The sequence below is a fragment of the Mauremys mutica genome, chromosome 20, assembly GCF_020497125.1.
Source record: "Mauremys mutica isolate MM-2020 ecotype Southern chromosome 20, ASM2049712v1, whole genome shotgun sequence".
NCBI lineage: Eukaryota > Metazoa > Chordata > Testudines > Geoemydidae > Mauremys > Mauremys mutica.
Window position 1 is genome coordinate 17799621 of NC_059091.1, and position 17749 is coordinate 17817369.

Consider the following 17749-nt stretch of genomic DNA (forward strand, 5'->3'; position numbering starts at 1 on the left):
GCGTCTGGGTGAGGAGGCAATGGAACTTGGGGAGGAGGGCGGTTGGTTACACAGGGGCTATAGCAGCGGTCTGTGCTCAAGCTGCCTTTCCTGAACCTCAACCATACGCCAGAGCGTATCAGTTTGTTCCTTTAGTAGCCTCAGCATTGCTGCTTGCCTTCTGTCACCAAGCTGATGCCACCTATCATCTTCAGCCCACCACCTGTCCTCGTGTTCATATTGTGCTTTCCTGGACTCTGACATTGTCTGCCTCCACGCATTCTGCTCTGCTCTTTCAGTGTGGGAGGACTGCATGAGCTCAGAGAACATTTCACTGTGAGTGTGGTTTTTTTTTTCACCTTCTAATCGTTACTAGCCTCTGGGAAGGAGAAGATAGTGTGAGTGTTGAAACATTTGCAGTTGGTGGAGGAAAAAAAAGGAAGAGTGGTAGTTAAAAAGACACAATTTAGAGAAAAATGGGTAGACGCTTTCAGGATAAACCTTGCTGTTAACATTATATAGCACATGTGCTTTCGGTACAAGGTCACATTTTGCCTCTTATTAAGGATATGCCAGTTTGTTGTGAGAGATCTTTCACGCAGGACTGGGCAACAGAATTTGGCTTTCAGGCAGCCTTTTGGCTTCTTTAACCTTCATAACATGCGGGAATGGTTTCAAACAGCAGCGCCTTCATTTCCCATACCAAGCAGCCATTGGGTTGGCCATTTAAAAGGAGGAAGGGCTGTGGTTTTCAGGTTAACGTGCAGCACAAACCCAACTAACCCCACCCCCCCCCACCCCCGACACACACACACCCAATCCTCTGGGATGATCACTTCACCCCCCAAACAGCCCAGCAGGAACGGGCACCTCTGAATGTCCCCTTAATAAAATCACCCTATCTCAACCAGGTGACCAGGAATGATATCACTCTCCTGAGGATAACACAGAGAGATAAAGAATGGATGCTGTTTGAATGCCAGCAAACACCAGGACCATATGCTGCCATGCTTTGTTATGCATTGATTCCCGATTACGTGCTACTGGCCTAGCATGGTAAAATGTCCTACCATGGTGGACGGAATAAGGCTGCCCTCCTCAGAAACCTTTTGCAAAGTCTTTGGGAGTACATCCAGGAGAGCTTTATGGAGATGTCCCTGGAGGATTTCTGCTCCATCCCCAGACACGTTAACAGACTTTTCCAGTAGCTGAACTGGCCGTGAATGCCAGGGCAAATTAATCATTAAACATGCTTGCTTTTAAACCATGTATAATATTTACAAAGGTACACTCACCAGAGGTCCCTTCTCCACCTGATGGGTCCGGGAGGCAGCCTTGGGTGGGTTCGGGGGGTACTGACTCCAGGTCCAGGGTGAGAAAAGTTCCTGGCTGTCGGGGAAAAAGGTTTCTCCACTTCCTTCCTGTGAGCTATCTTCAACCGCCTCATCATCATCTTCCTCATCTCCAAAACGCACATCCCTGTTCCGTGCTACTCCATTGTAGGAGTCAAAGCACAGGGTTGAGTAGTGGTGGCTGCACCACCTATAATGGCATGCAGCTCATCATAGAAGCGGCATGTCTGGAGCTCTGACCTGGAGCGGCCGTTTGCCTCTCGGGTTTTTTGATAGGCTTGCCTCAGGTCCTTAAGTTTCACGCAGCGCTGCTGCGGGTCCCTGTTATAGCCTCTGTCCTTCATGCCCTGAGATTTTTTCTGATGTGATGTGCTGGCGAGACTCGTCAGCATACTCCTCAGCAGTTTGGGCTCCATTTCCCGCAGACTGAAATGGAACACAGATCACGCTGCACAGTAAACCGTTAAAAGATGGCGCCAATGTGGACGGAAACACAGGGATTGCTGGGATGTGAAGCGATGCATCACGGGGCATTGGGACAGGACCCAGCATGCCCCGCCCCCTTTTCCCCCTTCCCACAACCCACGGCACCAGAATGGTAAGAGGTGCTCTGTGGGATAGCTGCCCATAATGCACCACTCCCAACACCGCTGCAAATGCTGCAAATGTGGCCACGACAGTGCGCTGGCAACTGTCAGTCTGGAGCGCTTTCTCTACTCAGCGCTTTCTCTACTGCAGCGCTTTCTCTACTCAGCTGTACGAAGACAAGTTTAACTCCCAGCGCTGTACAGCTGCAAGTGTAGCCATACCCGGGGAGATGGAGTACAAGCAGCGCTGTAGCCACGGAGATACAGCGCTCTATGTGCCTTGCCAGTGTGGACGGGGAGTGAGTTACAGCGCTGTTGGTGGCTTTATTGCGCTGTAACTCTCAAGTTTAGCAAAGGCCTGAGCCTTAAAATGGCTCTGTGTAATCAGACTGTCACTTTGATAAGGGTACATGAAAACTCTGTAAGAACAAAAGAAACAGTTACACCTTATGTAAAAATTGATATGGCTAATGTTTTAAAAGTTTTAGTATAGAAGGAATGTGCATTTTCCCTAGGACATGTGCAGTGTATATTGTAGAAAGGGGTAAAAGAAATGCAAATGAAACATGCTACTGAATTAAAATCCTATTAGGGCTCCAAAAAGAGACGGTGTTTTCTTTTTCAGATCTCTGTGTGTTTTGTAAGCAGGAGTTGAAAGTGGAAAGAAATCAAAACTCTGGTGGAAGTTGATTGTGTCCCTTTTAAGACAAAAGCAGCAAAGAATCCTGTGGCACCTTATAGACTAACAGACGTTTTGGAGCATGAGCTTTCGTGGGTGAATACCCACTCGGGGTATTCACCCACGAAAGCTCATGCTCCAAAACGTCTGTTAGTCTATAAGGTGCCACAGGATTCTTTGCTGCTTTTACAGATCCAGACTAACATGGCTACCCCTCTGATACCTTTTAAGACAGAGTCTCTGAGCTCTGCTGATGGCTTTGAATCCAAAAGCCAAGCCTGTGTTGATGCAAATTACCTAACTGATAAAGGAAGGTGAGAACTGCCACCCAAGCCTGTGTTGATGCAAATTACCTAACTGATAAAGGAAGGTGAGAACTGCCAGCCATACCTGTGTTGATGCAAATTACCTAACTGATAAATATCAGAGAGGTAGCCCTGTTAGTCTGGTTCTGTAAAAGCAGCAAAGAATCCTGTGGCACCTTGTAGACTAACAGACGTTTTGCAGCATGAGCTTTCATGGGTGAATGCCCACTTCGTCGGATGCAAGAGTGGAAATTTCCAGGGGCAGGTAAATATAAGCAAGCCAGAAGCAAGCTAGAGATAACGAGGTTAGATCAATCAGGGAGGATGAGGCCCTGTTCTAGCAGTTGAGGTGTGAAAACCAAGGGAGGAGAAACTGGTTCTGTAGTTGGCAAGCCATTCACAGTCTTTGTTTAATACTAAACTGATGGTTTCAAATTTTCAAATGAACTGAAGCTCAGCAGTTTCTCTTAGAAGTCTGGTCCTAAAGTTTTTTTGCTAGAGGATGGCCACCTTAAGATCTGCTATTGTGTGGCCAGGGAGGTTGAAGTGTTCTCCTACAGGTTTTTGTATATTGCCATTCCTAATATCTGATTTTCTAGGTGTTGGTCTCTGTCTGCGGGGTTAGAGCAGATATGGTTGTAAACAAATCTCCACCAAGCATTCTCAAAACTACAGTACCCGCACGAGGAAATAAAGAAACAGATCAACAGAGCCAGACGTGTACCCAGAAGCCTCCTACTGCAAGACAAACCCAAGAAAGAAACCAACAGGACTCCACTGGCCATCACATACAGTCCCCAGCTAAAGCCCCTCCAACGCATCATCAGGGATCTACAACCCATCCTGGACAATGAACCCACACTTTCACAGGCCTTGGGTGGCAGGCCAGTCCTCGCCCACAGACAACCTGCCAACCTGAAGCATATTCTCACCAGTAACTGCACACCGCACCATAGTAACTCTAGCTCAGGAACCAATCCATGCAACAAACCTCGATGCCAACTCTGCCCACATATCTACACCAGCAACACCATCACAGGACCTAACCAGATCCGCCACACCATCACCGGTTCATTCACCTGCACATCCACCAATGTAATATATGCCATCATATGCCAGCAATGCCCTTCTGCTATGTACATCGGCCAAACTGGACAGTCTCTAAGGAAAAGGATAAATGGACACAAATCAGATATTAGGAATGGCAATATACAAAAACCTGTAGGAGAACACTTCAACCTCCCTGGCCACACAATAGCAGATCTTAAGGTGGCCATCCTCCAGCAAAAAAACTTTAGGACCAGACTTCTAAGAGAAACTGCTGAGCTTCAGTTCATTTGAAAATTTGACACCATCAGTTTAGGATTTAAACAAAGACTGTGAATGGCTTGCCAACTACAGAACCAGTTTCTCCTCCCTTGGTTTTCACACCTCAACTGCTAGAACAGGGCCTCATCCTCCCTGATTGATCTAACCTCGTTATCTCTAGCTTGCTTCTGGCTTGCTTATATTTACCTGCCCCTGGAAATTTCCACTCTTGCATCCGACGAAGTGGGCATTCACCCATGAAAGCTCATGCTGCAAAACGTCTGTTAGTCTATTAGGTGCCACAGGATTCTTTGCTGCTCTAACTGATAAAGGAAGGTGAGAACTGCCAGCACAAAAGAAGCTGCAAATAAAGGACATACCTGGTCAGCAAACAAATTGCCTACATAAAAGTCATGGTATAACAAGATACCTTTAATAGATTTGATGCTAATGTTATTGTTAATATTAAACATTGAAATAAATTTAATGTTAATAAGTACCCCTGTAACAAGTACCCCTGTATACCCCTGTATAGTGTGTATGATTTTTGGAAAAATCCTTTAAGGTAATATGGTAATGATGCTTCTCAGCTATTACCTGTGAATAAACTTAAAGCTTAACACAGCAGGAAAAACATTACACACTTGGGGCTTGGCTACACTTGAGAGTTGCAGCGCTGGTGGAGGCTTTCCAGCGCTGCAACTTAGTAACTGTCCACACCTGCAAGGCACATCCAGCGCTGCAACTCCCTGGCTGCAGCGCTGGCTGTACACCTGGTCTGGTTGGGGTGTAGCGATTGCAGCGCTGGTGATCCAGCGCTGCTCGTCAAGTGTGGACACACACCAGCGCTGTTATTGGCCTCCAGGGTATTAGGAGATATCCCAGAATTCCTGTTCAGTCACTCTGCTCATCAGTTTGCACTCTACTGCCCTGGCCTCAGGTGACCAGCCCTTTAAATGCCCCAGGAATTTTAAAAATCCCCTTCCTGTTTGCTCAGCCAGGTGTGGAGTGCAATCAATGAATCTTTCCAGGTGACCATGCCTCCATGCGGCAAACGAGCCCCAGCATGGAGCAATGGCGAGTTGCTGGACCTCATTAGTGTTTGGGGGGAGGAAGCTGTGCAGGCACAGCTGCGCTCTAGCCGTAAGAATTATGATACCTTTGCCCAGGTATCAAAGGACATGCTGGAAAGGGGCCATGACCGGGACGCGCTGCGATGCAGGGTTAAAGTAAAGGAGCTGCGGAGTGCCTATTACAAAGCCCGCGAGGGAAACCACCGCTCCGGCGCTGCCCCCACGACCTGCCATTTTTACAGGGAGATGGACGCGATACTTGGGGGTGACCCCACTGCCAATCCGACGACCACGATGGACACTTCTGAGCCGGGTGAGGGACAGGAGGCATGCAGCCAGGAGCTCTTCTCAAGCCAGGAGGAAGGTAGCCAATCGCAGCAGCCAGCACTTGGTGAAGGACAAGCAGAGGAGCGGGTTACCGGTAAGCGGCTTTTATTTTCAGGATGGAAATGTTTCGGGAGAGGAGGGGGGGTTAGGGTTGCATGCATGCATGCCTAGATGTGGAATAGCCCACTGATGTGGTATATCACGTCGCGGTAATCGGCTGTGGTAATCTCCTCAAAAGTTTCAGCCAGAGCGTGGGCAATGCGCCTGCGCAAGTTTATAGGGAGAGCCATTGTGGTCCTTGTCCCAGTCAGGCTAACGCATCCACGCCACTGTGCCGCGAGGGGTGGGGGGACCATTGCTGCACACAGGCAAGCTGCATAGGGGCCAGGGCGGAATCCGCATTGCTGTAGAAGACCTTCCTGCTCTTCCCTGGTGACCCGCAGCAGCGAGATATCTTCCAGGATTAACTCCTGTGGAAAATGTGGGGAGACTGTTCAGTGCAGATCCCCCCTGTAGCTGTTTGCTGTCCCCAATGCACAGAAACCCCTGCACAGCCCCGAAGCAATCCGTCCCCCTTACTCACCATTTCATGGCTCCTGTTGGGTTATGTGTGCTGTTTGGTATGGGAAAAGTATGCTAAAGTGAAGACTGTAAACTCCTTCAGTGTGTGGGAATTACTGTCTGGATGAGATTATGAGCAATGCTACCCCTGTTAACTGTTGCCATTTTTGCCTTTCCAAAAGCGACCTTGACTGTTAGACTGCCTGTCTCCACCACTGCACAGAGGCTACAAAATCTCAGGAAGAAGCCGCGAAAAACCAAGGAAGACATGCTGAAAACAGTTATTGATCACTCTGCTAGAGAGAGTAAAAACCTGCAGGACTGGAGAGAAAGAGAAAGCAGGATCCGCCAGAGAAACGCAGTGGCCAGGAGGAAAACCACAAAGCAGCTGCTAAGCATCCTGGCGCGCCAAGCGGACTCTATCCAGTCACTCGTAGCCATGCAGGCAGAGCACTACCGTGCTACTCCCCCACCCGCCCCGTCCCAAAGCTTTTTCCCTTGTGCCCCAATGTCAGCTCAAAACCCCCTTCCCCAGCATCCAGGTTCTTACCACCACCAGCTGCCTCCAACACCTGTACGTTCACCAACCAGCCCTGAGAACTACGACCCTTACCCTCTGCACTCAACGCCTATCACCATGCAGTATATGCACCCTGAAGTGCAGCAATCATTGCACAGCACTCCAGACAGGACATATTCAAACTTGTGACTGTACAGTTCACCAACCCACCCACCTGCCCTTTTAGGTTCCCAAAATGTTGTGTGTCTGTCAAGGAAGTTATTTTCTTTTCAATAAAACAATTCTTGGCTTTGAAAACAGTCTTTATTATTGCAGATAGTGAAAGATACCGTAGCCCAGTAAAGAAACAGGCACTGCAAATCATTTTAGGGAAAATTGAACCCTACTAACAGTGTAACCACTGCACTTCACTCCCGTGCAAGGCAGCAAACATTACTGTTGGCTTTCAGCCTCAAATTCCTCCCTCAAGGCATCCCTAATCCTTGTAGCCCTTTGCTGGGCCTCTCTAGTAGCCCTGCTCTCTGGCTGTGCAAATTCAGCCTCCAGGACTTGAACCTCGGTGGTCCATGCCTGACTGAATGTTTCACCCTTCCCTTCACAAATATTATGGAGGGTACAGCAAGCGGATATAACCGCGGGGATGCTGCTTTCCCCCAAGTCTAGCTTCCCATACAGAGACCTCCAGCGCGCTTTTAAATGGCCAAAAGCACACTCCACTGTCATTCGGCACCGGCTCAGCCTGTAGTTGAACTGGTCCTTGCTCCTGTCAAGCTTCCCTGTACAGGGTTCCATGAGCCAAGGCAGTAACGGGTAAGCGGGGTCTCCAAGGATCACAATGGGCATTTCGACGTCCCCTATTGTGATCTTCCTGTCTGGGAAAAAAGCCCCTGCCTGCATCTTCCTGAACAGGCCACTGTTCCGAAAGATGCGTGAATCATGCACCTTTCCAGGCCAGCCTGTGTAAATGTCAATGAAACGCCCACGGTGATCCACAAGAGCCTGGAGAACCATAGAGAAATACCCCTTCCGATTAATGTACTCTGATGCTAGGTGGGGGGGTGGCAGAATAGGAATATGCGTCCCATCTATCGCCCCTCCACAGTTAGGGAAACCCATTTGTGCAAAGCCATCCACAATGTCCTGCACGTTCCCCAGAGTCACGGTTCTTCTTAGCAGGACACGATTAATGGCTCTGCAAACTTGCATCAAAACGATTCCAACGGTCGACTTTCCCACTCCAAACTCGTTCCCGACCGACCGGTAGCTGTCTGGAGTTGCCAGCTTCCAGATTGCAATAGCCACCCGTTTTCCACCGTCAGGGCAGCTCTCAAACTTGTGTCCTTGCGCCGCAGGGTGGGGGCGAGCTCAGCACACAGTCCCATGAAAGTGGCTTTTCTCATGAGAAAGTTCTGCAGCCACTGCTCGTCGTCCCAGACTTCCATGACGATGTGATCCCACCACTCAGTGCTTGTTTCACGAGCCCAAAAGCGGCGTTCCACGGTGCTGAGCATTTCCATGAATGCCATAAGCAATTTAGTGTCACACGCATCAGGCGACTCGATATCATCATCGGACTCCTCACTGTCACTTTGGAGCTGAAGGAATAGCTCAACAGCCAAACGTGATGTGCTGGCGACAGTCATCAGCACAGTCCTCAGCAGCTCGGGCTCCATTTCCCACAGAAATCGCGCTTCACACAGAGAGTAAAACACAGCAAGAGACTCACAATGGCGCCAAACGTGGCCGGAACAACTGTGACTGCTGGGATGTGAAGCGATGCACTACGGGGCGTTGGGACAGGAAGCGGAATGACCCGCATCCTTCCATCCCCTTCCCACAACCCACAGCGGCAAAATGGGACGAGGTGCTCTGTGGGATAGCTGCCCACAATGCACCTCTCAATACAGCGCTGCAAGTGTGGCCACACTGCAGCGCTGGTAGCTGTCAGTGTGGCCACACACCAGCGCTGTTCCTACACAGCTGGATGACCAGCGCTATAAACTCCCAGCGCTGCAACTCTCCAGTGTAGCCAAGCCCTTGGTCTGCTATATAAGAGGAAAAACAGGTACATCACTTCATGGATTTAATGACTAAACAGTGGGATAATTTCCCCATAACCCTTAAAAAGTAGAAGCCATTAAAACCTGGCCTGCCTATAGAACAAAAAAAAACACCACAGGAAAATATGGGGGTAATTCCTCTGTTTTGCTTGCAATCAACAAGGGTGTTTGTAAAAGAAAGGAATCTTTTAAGTAATAATCAATGCCACCCCAAAAGGGGTAGAAAAATGTTATTTTTGTCTTTCAGAAAATCAGAAAAAGCTAATACCAGCTACAGAACAACCTAATACAAAAACAAATGAAAGTAAAAAAACATACTGCGATAGCTATAGAATGTATTGAAATGCAGATGTTTAGAACATGAGATGTTTTCGGTAATATCAGAAAATATTAAGGTTTTGATGCATCTGTTAAAGCAAAGGAAAAGATCATTGATACTTATCAATATAAATGGATGCAGTATGTCTCCAGTACGGTGAAACCAAATTTGTTAAGTGAAGAAATTGTTGTTAAAATCGCACACCAACAGGCTCTGGAAGCAAAGATATGGAAAGTTAGCCCACCCCAGATTGCTACCCCGGACCTTCTGGGATCCTTCTGGCTACCCCGGACCTCGAGTCAGTGGGCTGGGGAAGGAAGGAAGCTATTGGGCACCAGAGGTTGTACCAAGTGGACTCCTCAAAAGTGGAGGCCTGTTGCTCCAAAGCCCTGTAGTAAAGACATTTCACTACAATCCTGTATGTGGGATAAAATGAATAATGAGACCAAAGTACTGTATAATGGGCTATGGGTATGTGTTCATTCTTGGGGAAAAGTGTTTTAAAAGGATAAAAGTGTTAGCAACCCACCAGTAGACAAATGTAAATGTCATGTAAGTACTGTGTTTACCAATAAGCACATTTACTATTTGCCACAACCAAAAAAAAGGAAGTCTCAGCTTGCTGTGAGCACTGATTTAGCTGAGTTCTCTATCAATCCCAAACCATTCATATTATACACACAAATGGGGACATGTTAAGAATTGCCACTGCAGAAAGACATAACAGCTTACCATTGGTATAACATATTTTCTGGATGGTCTCCCACAACTACTGGCATACTAATGATACTACTCCTAATTGGTTTTGGTTTTAAATTGTATGTGTTTAATTGAAATGTTTGGAATGTGCTGTTGGATAAAACAAATGTATGCAAAGCTAGAGCCACAGGCCCAAATCACCTTCCAGTATTTTCTATTACGTGGACTAAATAAGAAGTGACACTGGTGATTAATAATCGTAGTGTCAAAAGGGGGATACGTAGGAGTAGAATTTTATAATGTCCCATAAGAATTAATGTATGATTTGATTTCATCCTGTTAGCCACTCTTTTTGAATAGCAGAAAGAAATAACCCTCTGGGACTATAAGATTCTATTTTCCCATATGCATTACAAATTGAGCCCTCTCTAACTTTAAGATTTAGTTAGTAAGAGACAGGATTCTCTATTGTGTCTATGTTAAGTAAATCAGAGAAACACTGAAGGCCTGGGTCTCAATGTAAATTGTCTTGGTTATTAATTGTAAAATTTAGCAAGGCTTAATTTGCAATGCCTTTTTGCTCAATATAAAATACTACTGTTTGTATTCTCAATCTGTTTGTGTGAATGAGGAAAGTATGCATCAGGAAAAGGAGGACTAATCACAGGGCCATTTCTGCCAACTTTAAAGCCCCTTTACACTGCCAGATTGGCATAAAGAGGCTTTAGAATTGGGCCCTAGGTTTCCAGGATACACAGAACGTGATAGCAAACCCTCAAATCAAAGAAGCAACCAAGGTCCATAAGCAGGTTATTTTATTATTTACACATTTCAGTGAAACAGCAGAGCTAGATCACATACATAACACGCGATGGCTCTGCAAATCACCCCCCCCATGGTGTGTTTTCCCCAGGAAAAAACTGCTCTCTGACCTGGGATCTGGCCTTTTAAATCTGGGAGAGACACCCAGATACAACTGTAGGGTGGCCTTTGAATTCAGTAGGAGTTGTGGATTTGGATCAGAGAGAGGATTTGGTCGAATCCCGCTTCCCCTTCCAGGTTTTGTATGTAGTTGTGATGAAGAATGGCAGCTGAAGCACCTGCCCCACTGGCACAGCAAAGCCGGCTGTATGATAAACATCGTTGGTTGGAGAGGTGACTGTTTCACAGGGATGAAGTGGAGGGCTCTCTGCAATTCACTGTCAGCAAAACAAATATATATTGAGTGCCAATCCCAAGGGAAAACTCCACTCAACGTCAATGGGATCAGGACTGGGTCCTCATTCAGGAATAGTGCAGAGTCTGCAAAATGCAGCCACCCTCCACTAAAGTGACATCACGTGCAGGAAAATAACAAGCATAGACAAAGCCCACTCCCTTCCCCCACCCATGCACAGGTGATCCATAAAGTAGCAGTCAATATAGGCTGCTCTAAATAAACCAGAAATGTCCACTTCCAGGCAAAGGTTGTGGCCTCTCATGCTGGGACTGGAGCAGGGAGGTTTTTCCAGACATAAGACTCCACTTTTCCCTCCAGACAAAGCTTCTGGATCCTTTCCCAATAGAGGTAACGGAGTCAGAGGAAATTCCATGCAGTACTAACTCTTCATTGGGGATGGCCCTGACAAGATTCTCCACCCAGGATTTGATTTGCAAGCTTCCGCAATTGGATAATTACCTGAATTTTGTCAAAGCCAACACCTTCCCAGCCCATTCCAGAGCGAGTGATGCATGGAGCCTGCAAAGAAGCAAAGGGAAGGGAAGGTGGAGGTGCGCAAGAAAGGAGGAGTTCTGTGCTGGGTTCTAGGAGACCTGGGATTCCCCCTTGATTTGAATGAAATTGAATCTCACTAAGACTCCCAATGCCATTCTCAGATGGATTAAAACAAGCATGTGTCACTCAGGGGACAAGGCACCTCAGGTGCTACAACAGACCCAGATAGATGCGACTTTTGGAGCTGGTATTGGAACAGAATAGAGGATCTCTTACCATCTTGGAGCTGGTAGTGACAGTGGACCTGGACCTACTTAACATTTGAGTTGTGGGGCTGGGTTTTCTTGTGCCTTTAATCCATCTCCTGTACGCCTCTCTCACCTGGAGAATAAGGGACATGGTCACTACATAATGTAACTAACACCCTCAGGACAGGCCAATGCTAGGCCCGTGAAGTCACTGGGTGGCTGATGACGTGCCACGGGCATTACCTGGCGATTGAGGAGACAGTGCACCAGGAAGATGAAGACTCCCTGCAGGCTGTTGACAATGGTGAATAAATATGCCATGACCATTTTCGCTGAGCCGACTTGGAAGAGACCAAGACTCCATGTGCAGCCCAGAATGAATAGTTGGGCGATAGCTTTAAAAGTCATTAGCCTGGATAAAGGCAGATGGAAAGATCCTGTTATAATGACCCGATGGTGAGTGACTGAGTCAGGGGGCTCTGGGCAGTGTGGGGCGAAACAGCTGGCACCCGCTTTACTGTGTCTTAGGGTTACTGTCAAGACGAACACAATGGCAATTTACGCCTATGAATCTGAAATACAATATTGTGCTCAACCATCTTCCCCCCACACACCTTCCCCTCCTGCAGGTGGCTCTTCCAAAGCAAATGGTTCAACCTCTCATTACGGTTTTGTTTCTAATCCCTTCACATCAGGCCCTTGCAATGTGACAATCAAGTGGGAACAGGATATTGGGCTCTTGGGAACCCATCTATCTTGTTCCATAAATAGACAGAGGGGTTGCTAAAGAGCAATAGTGAGCCACACTTGCCTTCCTCCTCAATGGATGGCACTTTACCTCAACAGTATCCACAGCCCCAGGGAAAAGAGATGAGTTTCCTCCCTAAGTAGAACATGGCCCAGCTCTGAATATCAGCACAGACTTGCATTTCTCCTTACACAGCACTAGGCACTTGCAGTAAGTAACACCATGGCTTTCTGAAGCCTCAACATTCTGATCTGGTTCCAAAATCTTTTCCCCCTCTCATGTCTCCATCCAGCACTCCCAGCTGGCAGCCCTGATCTTGTTCCTCCCCAACAAACAGATTTCATAATGAGCTGCTTTAAAGACCGGTAGTGGGGCAGACTGCCCCACTCCCTGAGAGTGTGGGCTGCGGCAGGCCAGGGCGCCTCCGCAGACAGGGAGCCAATCAAAGAAGGGCTTATTGGGAGCCAATCAGGGCCCAGTTTGGAGATAGCCAATCAGGGCCAGGCTCAGCCCTATAAGAAGGCTGCCCAGGAAGGGAGCAGGCAGTCTGTCCCAGGTCTTTGAGAGGGGAAGGTCAAAGGTGGGAGACCAGTACTGTGGACAGCGCAGTGCTGGCCAGGTTCCGGGAGGCTAGGGAGCTCTAGCCCATAGCCTGCCGCCTGCGGGCCCTGAAAGGAAGGGCCTAGCGGGTGCAAGGGGCCGTAGGGGAAGCGGCCCAGGGAAGTAGACAGACGAGGGGAGAGAAGGAGGACAGCGAGGCTGCTGCCAGAGGGTCCCTGGGCCGGGAGCCAGAGTAGAGGGCGGGCCTGGGTCCCCCCCTTCACCCCTTGCAGTATACCCAGCCATTGGCCATAGGGGGTGGCCATTATACTACGCCAGATCCCTGACAAGAGGGATTGGACACAGAGGGCAGTTGGACATGGTGGCTGGAGTGTAGGACTGCTGATCACCGACCCCCGGAAGGGGGTGCGGATGGACTAAGGGGCACAGCCGCAGTGTCGTCGAAAGAGGACGCCGCCGAGCAGGGAGCAACACGGGCCCAGAGACACCAACGGAGGGTGGAAAGACGGACGGGACACCACCAGGAGGGGGTGCGCCGCTGGACAGAGCTAATTCCCGGAGTCACCAGCGGGAGGCGCCAGGTGTTGAGTCCCGACTCGTTACAACGTGGTGGAGAATGCAGGCATAGCTGTCCATCCCTGATACAAGGGGCAGGGCAAGGACCGTGGACTATTGCCTGGAGGAGAGACTTGAGAACCTGAAGAGAGACTAGGCAGTTTGTGCCACATTGCAAGACTAAGAAGGACTGAGAGATAAAATGGTGGACAAGATGAGAGACTATTATTGGAGAACCTATGTGGCCCGGCTCGCCGAGCAGCAAGCAGGGCTGCTTCAGCTGCTGCAGGGGAGGGCACATGGACCTCAACAGGAGCCAGGCACCTTGGGCTGGAGGCCAGTGCCAGGGACTAAAGACTGTTTCACCTGTGGGCAATGGGGACACTGGAGAAGGGAGTGTCCCTACTGGGAGGGGGCAGAGAGGCCCCACCCAGCAAAGGCACCCTCTGTGAGAGTAACAGGGGGCCCCCCAGCTTGTTGGGCTTGTGGGGAGCAGGGACACCTAAAGAGAGTGTGCCATTATAGGGCTCCCAAGGCCTGGGCCAGCCCAAAGGGAAGGGCTAGGGCCCAAACAGGCTGTGATAGGTCTATGGAAGGGAGAAGGCGCTGAGGGTGCTTCCACTGCCACAGCAAGGGCCACATAAAGAGGCATTGCTCCCTGATGCAGAGAGGGGGAGTGCCTGAGAAAAAGGCTCAGTCTGGGACTAGCGGCCAGGAATGGGTAGTGCAGGCTGAGGCCCCCAGAGAGAAGGGGGCTAGGGCAGAGAGGCCCCACTTTAACCAGGGAACCCACACAAGGGCTGAGCTAGGAGTTGCGAGGAGCACAGGGTCTATAGGGAATTCCCCCCCAAGAGGGTTCTTAAGGGGGAGGGTGTGTAGTGGGGTGGACTGCCCCACTCCCTGAGAAAGTGGGCTGCGGCAGGCCAGGGTGCCTGCGCAGACAGGGAGCCAATCAAAGAAGGGCTTATTGGGAGCCAATCAGGGCCCAGTTTGGAGACAGCCAATCAGGGCCAGGCTCAGCCCTATAAGAAGACTTCCCAGGAAGGGAACAGGCAGTCTGTCCCAGGCCTTTGAGAAGGGAAAGTCAGTCCCCAAAGGTGGAAGACAAGCACTGCGGACAGTGCAGTGCTGGCCAGGCTCAGGGAGGCTACGGACCTCTAGTCCGTAGCCTGCCAGGCTGCAGGCCCTGAAGGGAAGGGCCTAGTGGGTGCAAGGGGCCGTAGGGGAAGCGGCCCAGGGAAGCAGACAGATGAGGGGAGAGAAGGAGGGCAGCGAGGCTGCCGCCAGAGGGTCCCTGGGCCGGAACCCAGAGTAGAGGGCGGGCCTGGGTCCCCCCCCTTGCAGTACACCCAGCCATTGGCTGTAGGGGGCGGCCATTATACTACGCCAGATCCCTGACAAGAGGGATTAGACTCAGAGGGTGGTTGGACATGGTGGCTGGGGTGTAGAACTGCCGATCACCCACCCCTGGAAGAGGGTGCAGATGGACTAAAGGGCACTGCCGGAGGGCAGTGGCCTCGAAAGAGGACGCTGCTGAGCAGGGAGCAACGCGGGCCCAGAGTCGCCGACGGAGGGCGGAAAGACGGATGGGACACCACCAGGAGGGGGCGCGCCGCCAGACAGAGCTAATTCCCGGAGTCACCAGCGGGAGGCGCCAGGTGGTGAGTCCCAACCCGTTACAAGACAATTTACATGTCACACTCTGAATTGTGCCGCAGGACTTACTGCAAGAGCGTCACTGATCTAGCAGCTTTTTTTGTACCATTACCTCAACGGGCTTTGGAACAGACTGCAACTGTCATCTCGATATCCATCCAGGGACCAACATGATGCACATGGCAGAAAAGTTTGTCCCAGAATGGTCCTTTACTGCCGTAGACCTTTCCTCTTGCCTAACCTGACCTTTCAATTGCCACCCTGGATGTGCTGTGTCTAATTTAAGATCCAATACAGCATACCCTTATTCATGCAAATTATCCTTATTTTGGCAGATGGTCCCATGGACAACTTTAGGACTCATGTGTAAGGGATTCCTAATGCGAGTTAGGGTTTATCAGCTCCTAGGACAGTGAGACTGTTACTTTCTCATCAAGCAGAAGGTCACCAAGATAACCTGGAAACCCTATAGTGGCATGTGCTCAGCTGTATGGTAGCAGTAATCTGTGCAGAATCCCACAGGAATCCTTCTCCTGCACTATGCACCCTTCCCTGCACCCCTGCCTGAGCCACCTCCCACACCCTGCACTCCCTCCTGCACCCCAACCCCCTGCCCTGAGCTCCTTCCTACACACCACACACCCTCCCACATCCCGTACCCCAACCCCCTGCCCCAGCCCTACATTCATGGCCCTACATGCAATTTCCACACCCGGATGGGGCCCTCAGGACAAAAAGTTTGCCCACCCCTGTTCTACTAGATGTAGTGCTGTCCTACCTGGTGTCTTTGAGAGTGGACACATCTTCATTAAGGGAGGAGAGTTTGTCTCTCAGAATCCAGAGGGTTACAAGAAAAAATGTTAAATTTATCTGTGGAAACAGCATGAAATATTCCTTGTAAAACATGTTAGCCAAGGCCAGTCTCTCTGGCTGAGGCACGGAACAATCCTATGGGATCAGATGGCTGCACACCAGTGATTGCTTGTCAAGTGGGTCATAGACCATTCCCTGCCAGATCCTGGTCCCAGGCCGTGCAGGGAACTGTTGTCATAGGCAGGGCTGCAATGCATCACATTTGATCATACAGCCAGAGGGCCACATTCTGCTCTTATCTGAATCTGGAGGGACTCCACTGATTCCAGTGGGGTCTGCAGTTATTCCAGATTTCGAGCCGTGTGATTTGGCCCAAAGCTTCTAGATCCTGTCTCTAGAGTGTTCCCTTCAATTCTGAGGCTGAAATTAATTCTTAACCTGCTGCCTGAGATGGGCAGGAATCTGCAAGGACATTTGCTACCTTTATCTCTGGCAACACATGTACCCTTCCATCCTCAAACTCCTGACACTGCAGCCACCTTCCCTTCCCCCATCACTTGGGTTAGTTACCAGTCAGGTTGGACAAGGCAAGGGACAAAACTATCCTCATTCCGGCAGAGGTCCCACTTGCTTCCATGGCAGCATTGCATGAATAATGACATATTATAATTAATCATATTATGGTAGCACCTAGAGGCTCCAATTGAGACTGCACTGAATTCTGTACTCACACCTAGAAAGGGGCAGCTCCTGTCCTGGAGCATTTGTTTGCAAGACCACAGGCGCCGGCTTCCCCCAGGCTGCTCAACCCCCCACTCTGCCCTAAGCCCCGCCCTCACACCGTCTCCAAGCCACCATCTCTTCACACCGCCGCACCAACTCTTCCCACCCAGATCCACCCTCTCCCCTCCAGCACCTCCTGCACACCACAGAACAGCTGACTGCGGCAAGCAGAAGGCACTGGGATGGAGTGGGAGGAGTTGATCGGCGCAGCTGCCAGTGGACGGGAGGCACAGGGGCATGAGTAGGGGAGGTGGCTGCCAGTGAGTGCTGAGCATCCACTACTTTTTTTTTCAGTGCCTATGGGCAAGACAGACAAAAGGTGGGAGGAGAAACAGAGGTACAATGAGGAGAAGCTACTTCCCAAGTTAACACAGCCGGCCAGTGGCAGTGTCAGGTCTCCTGACTCACAACCCAGTGCCTGACCCATTCACCCTGACTGACTCCATAGAATGTAGGCTGTTGTGTGAGGGGGAAATCCTGCACTGGCCAAAGAAGGGTGGATGAAGTCGGATTTTATAGGAGTCTTTCATCTTAAATTCTCTGGGAGATATTCTTCTCTTGGCTCCACTGGAGTCCACAGGGTTCCAGAGGTGAGAGGAGAATGGGGCGCTGTGGTTCTGTGAGGTACCCACCAGGATTATGACACCGACTGGTCCCAGAAAGCTCCAACGAAAGCCTCTCTCCAGGGTGAGCCAGCAGCTACAGGCAGGGAGGAAGAAGAAAGTGACTTTAATGGGATTACTGCCCTTTTTCAGCCCCAGGGGGAGAGAGGGGGTGTCACAGGGCAGCTCGCTCTCAAGATGAGATGGATCTCAGCCTGCCTGTGACTTGGCCGACTCTCTTGTGGGCAGCAAACAGCCCTTCCCATGTACCTCAGCATCTCCTGCTTCCAGCCACCACTT

General features: G+C 49.9%; 1 protein-coding gene across 1 annotated transcript in view; it reads right to left on the minus strand.

Moving 5' to 3' along the window:
- Positions 1 to 10665: 10665 nt before the first annotated feature.
- The window catches only part of LOC123353662 (adhesion G protein-coupled receptor E3-like), a 31069-nt gene continuing 23985 nt past the window's right edge, over positions 10666 to 17749 (minus strand). The window contains exons 12-17 of the mRNA XM_044994962.1: positions 17480 to 17546; positions 16030 to 16121; positions 11975 to 12143; positions 11760 to 11864; positions 11448 to 11507; positions 10666 to 10968 (exon numbers count right to left, since the gene is read on the minus strand). Coding sequence (XP_044850897.1) covers positions 10966 to 10968; positions 11448 to 11507; positions 11760 to 11864; positions 11975 to 12143; positions 16030 to 16121; positions 17480 to 17546 — 496 coding nt within the window. The 3' untranslated portion in view covers positions 10666 to 10965. The remainder of the gene's footprint in view (positions 10969 to 11447; positions 11508 to 11759; positions 11865 to 11974; positions 12144 to 16029; positions 16122 to 17479; positions 17547 to 17749) is intronic.